The sequence below is a fragment of the Coffea arabica genome, chromosome 8e (assembly GCF_036785885.1).
Source record: "Coffea arabica cultivar ET-39 chromosome 8e, Coffea Arabica ET-39 HiFi, whole genome shotgun sequence".
NCBI lineage: Eukaryota > Viridiplantae > Streptophyta > Magnoliopsida > Gentianales > Rubiaceae > Coffea > Coffea arabica.
Window position 1 is genome coordinate 33,101,896 of NC_092324.1, and position 6,533 is coordinate 33,108,428.

General features: G+C 37.2%; 1 protein-coding gene across 1 annotated transcript; it reads left to right on the forward strand.

The window, feature by feature from the left end:
* The first annotated feature begins 1,991 nt into the window (after positions 1-1,991).
* LOC140012733 (uncharacterized) lies at positions 1,992-2,552 on the forward strand. The gene has a single exon (XM_072061023.1). The coding sequence runs from the start codon at positions 1,992-1,994 to the stop codon at positions 2,550-2,552; it is 561 nt and encodes a 186-aa protein (XP_071917124.1).
* The last annotated feature ends 3,981 nt before the right edge of the window (positions 2,553-6,533 follow it).

The following is a 6,533-nucleotide window of genomic DNA, read 5'->3' on the forward strand; positions in this document are numbered from 1 at the left end:
AGTAATTAAACAATTAATATGCCTATATAGTAAATGATGTAAATTTATCCTACTGAGATAAAGATTAGGGCAACATTCTCGAGTGGGTCTCAAACTATTACAAAGTTCAATTTTTGTCCCTCCAACTGTTAACTGATAAGTTTTAGCCCTCCAATTAATTAAAATGTATAATTTTACTTTTTCCATCAACTTCAGTCGTTACGTCAACTTGAGTTATAGGATTCATGATTCCCTAATGGTGCTCAAACTATTACAAAATTCAACTTTTGGTCATCTAACTATTAACTGATAAGTTTTAACCCTTCAATTAATTAAAACGTATAATTCTAACCATTCCGTCAACTTGAGTTATTATGTCGAATAGAAACATCTCTACATGTACGGTGGAAGCATAATCAAGGGGCATTTTTATCTTCATAGGACATGTTCATCAGATTCATGCATGTCTGGTGGGATTAAAATAGTGATATATTGTTTCATAACCATTGTTTGTGTCTTAATTGTGACACTAATGTGTTGTATATTTTTTAGATTTAGACACAAAAATGGGGACATTTCAATATGCCTCCTATCATGCACATAGTAATGTTTCTATTTGACATAATGACTCAAATTAATGAAATGACTAGGATTATATGTTTTAATTAGTTGAAGGATTACAACTTATCAGTTAATAGTTGGATAACCAAAAGTTGAGTTTTGTAATAATTTAAGGGCCACGAAGGCACATGTTGTGCTATTTCTATTAAAAATAACGACTCAAATTAAGGATTAGGATTATGTGTTTTAATTAGTTTGAGGGTTAAAACTTATTAGTTAATAGTTGGAGGGCCAACTATTTTTCCCTAAAGGCTATGTTATCATCACTGTGTATGATAGGTAGTCGTTATCATATATTTGTAACACCTTTAAATGATATGATCTTACATCCCTTATAAAACTAAACAATGTATCTTTAAATGAGGAAAAAGTTTTACATCGATAAAAAGATAATTGTACATTGAGTGTGTTTGGATTGTTAATTATTTCACCTTATTTATATCTTATTTACACATACTGATGTGTTTGCATCATCAACACATTTCTCAATCACCTTTTTATTTCACATACATCATATCAAAAAAGTGCTACAATATTTTTTTACAAAATTATCTCAAATAATTTACAATCCAAACACAATTATTTGTCTATATATATCAACCTTCACTTTGTCGGTGTAACTTTGTCAGTGTAACTTTTCTATATTGCGGTGTAACTTTGAAGACTAACGGTATAACTTTCAACAAATGAAAATATATTATCATTATTGTTCAGAATGATAAGTAATCTTGATTGGACTTATTGTAATATGTCTAAATACATTGGTCTCATACCCATAATTAAATAATTAATGTCACTATACAGCAAGCGGCATAACATGAATCTAATAAGATGAAGACCATGTAATCATAAATTAGAATGATAGGTAGCTTTTATCGTACATTTATAACACTTGTAAATGATATGGTCTTATATCTGTTATAAAACTAATCAATAGGTCTTATATGACACATCAAACTATTCAGTGTTCCTTTAAATGAGAGGAAAAAATATTGCACTGAAATTCAAAATTTTTATTTTAAAATTACACCTCCTGTCTAAGTTGTTGCAGCCTAGTATTACAGTCCTTGCAATTGCCTACTTACATATTTGTCTAATCGACAATTCAACAAGTGCACAAGTGGTTGTAAAAAGAACAAACTATGATAATTATGCACCTATATGATTTTCATATACCACAGAAATATTGTATGAGAAAGTGAAATCCATTTTTCCTTAACAAATATTTCCAATCACCACACGCATCTTTCACCATACATCCCAAACTATAAACATTGATAAGCTTTCACAATATACATTGTCACCAATAATTTTTACACTTATTTCTCTTAGTCTCACAAGGTTTTTCACACCTGCTGGACCAAGCACAAAGAAGTAAAAGGCTAACTGGGATGAGGATCAGTAGGAGTGGCCCGTCAATAACGCACCTCTTCTTCGCAGATGACTCGTTAATCTTTTGCAAAGCAGGCAAGAGACAAGCTGAAGAAGTTAGCAGAATTTTGAAGATTTATGAACAAGGGTCTGGACAGCTGATCAACATGGAAAAATCGTCTGTGTTCTTTAGCAAAAATGTGGAACCAAAAGATCAAGGAGAAATCTGCAGCTGCTTGGAACACATAAAGGTGGTGAAGCAAGGGAAGTATTTGGGGCTGCCTATGGTCATCACTAGAACCAAAGACCAGCTCTTTGGTTTCATTAGAGAAAAATGCAAAAAAACGATCTTTAACTGGTCCAACAAACGCTTAAGTCAAGCTGGGAAGGAGGTGTTGCTCAAAGCAGTAACCATGGCAATGCCAACTTACGCAATGTCCTGTTTTAAGCTTCCAGTAAAGTTATGCAAAGAAATCAATGCCATGATAGCAGGATTCTGGTGGGGGATGACAATGGGAGAACGAGAATGCATTGGTGTTCATGGAAAAAGATGTCAACTACAAAGAACAAGGGAGGACTAGGCTTTAAAGATCTCCAAGGCTTCAACAAAGCCTTGCTAGGCAAACAGATTTGGAGGATTCTCACATGCCCCAATCTTTTGCTTAGTAAAGTGCTGAGAGCCAAGTACTATCCCAACACTTCTCGACTGGGTTGTGAAGTAAGAGGAAATGCATCATGGATATGGAAGAGTCTAATGGGAGTAAGAGATGAGGTATGCAGTGGGGTTAGGAAAAAAGTAGGAAATGGGAAGAGCACTAACATTTGGGAAGATGCTTGGCTATTGGAAGGGAAGCAAGGCAAAGTAGAATCCCCAAAACCACTGGGATGCACTATCACAAAAGTTAGCGAGCTGATCTCCAGTTTCAGATGGAAATCACCACTCATCTTCCGAACTTTCAGTCCACATGAAGCTAGAAATATACTCAAAATGCCTATCAGTGTGACAAAGAGACCTGATTGTTACTACTGGAGGCACGGCACCACTGGAAAATACACGGTCAGATCTGCTTATGAAGCCTTCACAGCGGAGGATAGAATGCCTAAAGCACCTGCGAGCAGTCTGGGAGAAACAAGCTGGATTGGGGGCTGCAACAAAGTCTGGAAACAGCTATTGTAAGGCCCAAAGACAACCTAAGAGGGGGTGAATTAGGTTGATTAAAATCTTAATCAAATTTATGCACTTTTTCTTTAATAAAAATTTACCTTCTTTTCTAGTAATGATCAACCAAGTGGATTAGAAGAAGAGAGCAAAGTTGATCAGAAAAACAAGTATAGATAAGCAATGAGAATTTTATTAAACAAAAAGAATAAGATAGAATATCAAACCGATTGTCTACCAAGCTTTCCTCAAACTTGAAGACCAATCACTAGGTTGAGCAACTTCTCTTTGATGAAAGATGATCAACTAGATGTACAATGGAGGGAGCACTTCCTCCTTGCCCTAAGCCTCACTTAGTCAAGCTAAGAAGTTTTACAATCACTCAGATAACCCTCAACAAAGTTACACTAATGAAACTTTCAACCACAAGAAAAATGCTCACAAGAAATTCACACCACTTGGAGAACAAATCTTGTCTTGGAGACTATTTTCTAGCTAAAATATCTCTTGAGATCTTGTAAACAAAGTGTGCAAAAGTCTCTCCTTAGTTCAGAACAGTTTGTATTTAAAGGGGACCAAAAATGGTCTTCATCAATGCTTCCAACGGATAGAAGGCAGATGAAGAGTCAGCTAGCCGTTGGGGCTGTCGGACGTCCGACGACCAAATCATCGTCCTAACCTATCGTCCGAAAACAACTAAGTTGTAGTTTGGACGTCCAATGCGTTTTCATCGTCCGACAGCATCAGCGTCCGATCGTCGACAGAGAGTTGGCAAGTGTTCTTGGAATTTTTCGGACGTCCGACGCGGTTGATGTGCGTCCGAGGCGTGCGTCCGATCCTTCCGGACGTCCGACGCTTCCTTATGAGCGTCCGATAGAGCTTTCTTCTTGATGTTCTTTATCCTTTCGGACGTCCGACATGAGTGTCCTGTTTTTGCTTCTTCGTTTGGTTGATTTTCATTTCTTGACATATTTGTACCTGATTCTTTGATAGGCAAAAAATACTTATATTTGAAGAGAGTTAGATAAACATTTCAAAGTACTTTGTGATCATCAAAACCAACAATAACATTCTCCCCATTTTTGATGATGACAAAATAATGGTTTGAAATGAGATTTGATGATTGAAATATAAGCTCCCCCTTTCTCAATTGACAAAAACTCCCCCTTACTTAGTGGATCATAGAGCAAAAATTTGAAAAAACTCCCCCTCACTTAGCTACCCTACCGAATTAATCAATTTTCCAAAAACATAACAATTAAGCAGCCAACATCCAACATTTTACCAATTCAATCCATCAGCCAATTCAATTTCAATTAAATCATCAATCAATCCAATCCAGTCCTCTCCCCCTTTTTTGTCATCACAAAAGGGCAATCAATCACATATATCACGGAGAACCAATAACAAAAAATATTCATCACATCCACACATTCATCATTCAAAATACTTAAACATCCATCCACATATCCATAACCATTACAGTCATAATCATCCATCAAAAAGTACTAAACGAACACAACATAAACATAAGCATTACATCTACATATCCATTGTTGAACACCACAAACACTAGAAACACATGAAATAGTCAAACAAAATGCAAATGACCCTATGTGATCCTAAATGGTGAACTAGGTGGATCCAGGTGTCCTTCGAGAGAGCTGATATTGGGAGAGGTCCTCCTCTTCAGTTTCTTCATCATCTTTAACAATTGGTGCCTTGCCTTTATCTGATGTGGAAGGGCCATGAGGAGTCACGGGAGTTGATGAGCTCGGGTCTGGAATTGATGAACTTGGATCAGTGGGGCGTGGCTCTTTGCCATGGGAAACTTCCTCAATCACAGGTGGGGGAAAAAGAAGGTTCTTTTTGTCTAGGTAGGCTGTTTGTTGCTCAGAGGACATGGTGAGTATTAGACCATGTTCCAGAAGAAGAACATGCTGTTTGAGTTCACGAAGGAACTCAATCACTTCATCATTGGAAGAGGAAGATGCCTTAGTGGCAGACTTCTTGGGATGAATGGGAGTGAGTGCAACAGATGAATGAGTGTGTAGTGGATCATGTGCAGCCTTAGACCTAGGTTCACTAGATGATGCCCCCTTATAAGCCCATATATTATCCTTAAAGACAAGATTTTTCCTTTCAAAATATCCTTTGGTAAAGGCATAAGAAGATGCTTCTTTGGGACAAACACCTAGAATTGGTACTTTGTAAAACTCAAAAATCTTTTGAAGAAATTTTCCATAAGATAATTTTCTGCGAGAATCAGTGGCATAGCGAAGTAAAAACTTGCACATGACAAAATCAAAATCAATACGAATCTTTTCTCGAAAACAGTAAAAAAGATACAACTCCATTTTGTTTGCATCTATTCTATGGCCATCAGTAGGCACAAGCAGGTTTGAAATGATTGAAAAGGCAATTAGATTCACAGGGGCAAGATCATTCAGTTTAGCATCAGCAGGGGCAGAAAAACTTCTTTTAAAATAAGTCAACATCTTAGCCCCATCAAAATGATTATCAGCAGTAGGATGCTCTTCATAGGAAAAGAAATTGGCAATTTTACTTTTGCATCCACGTTCAATAGTAGTATTTAAGATGGCATTCACAGTTTCAGGATCAAATACCAAGTCTACCCCATTAACCCTGGACATAATCTCAGTTTGGTCAGTGCCTTTCCTAAGATTGGCAAATAATTGAAACAGCATTTCAGGATAATAGACATTAGGCATAGAAATGAGATATGACCATTTCTGGAAAGCAAACAGACTCAGAATGGATTCTAAACCTATTTGGCGAAATTCAGAAGAATTTACGGTGCGTTGAGGGATGACACATTTCTGGGATATCCAGGAGTGTTTTTCTTTTGCAGCATCATCAAAGAATGTAGGGACTGTGGTTGATTTTGAAGGCGGTTGAGATGAGGTTCCCTATCCAAATTCAGGCTGAGGGGTGGGTTGTGGTATAGGCTGTGACATTTGACCCTTTACAGCTCCCCTCTTGACGCGTTTGGATGATCGTTTGACCGTAGGAACATCATCATCCTCATCCCTGAGTGGATGCTTGCGTCCGGCAGTGACCTTCCCTCCTCTTAGATTCACCATTGTGCGAAATGTGTGGAATGAAGGATGCAAATGATGCACACAGTAGTATGGAAGTGAATCACATAGAAATTTTGGGACAAAAAGGCCTTGAATAAGATTGGACAGAGTGGTTATGAGAAAATAGGGTTTTGAGGGAAATTTGGGAATTTGCGAAATGTTATGCGATTCGGTGAAATGATCAGGGAGAACGAATCGCAATCGATCAGGAAAAGTTTTGGTTGAGTCAATTTGGGAATGAGAGCTTCAGAATGATACGAATTTGAGAGTGAGAAACGAGAGAGTTTTCGTCCGAGAGGAAA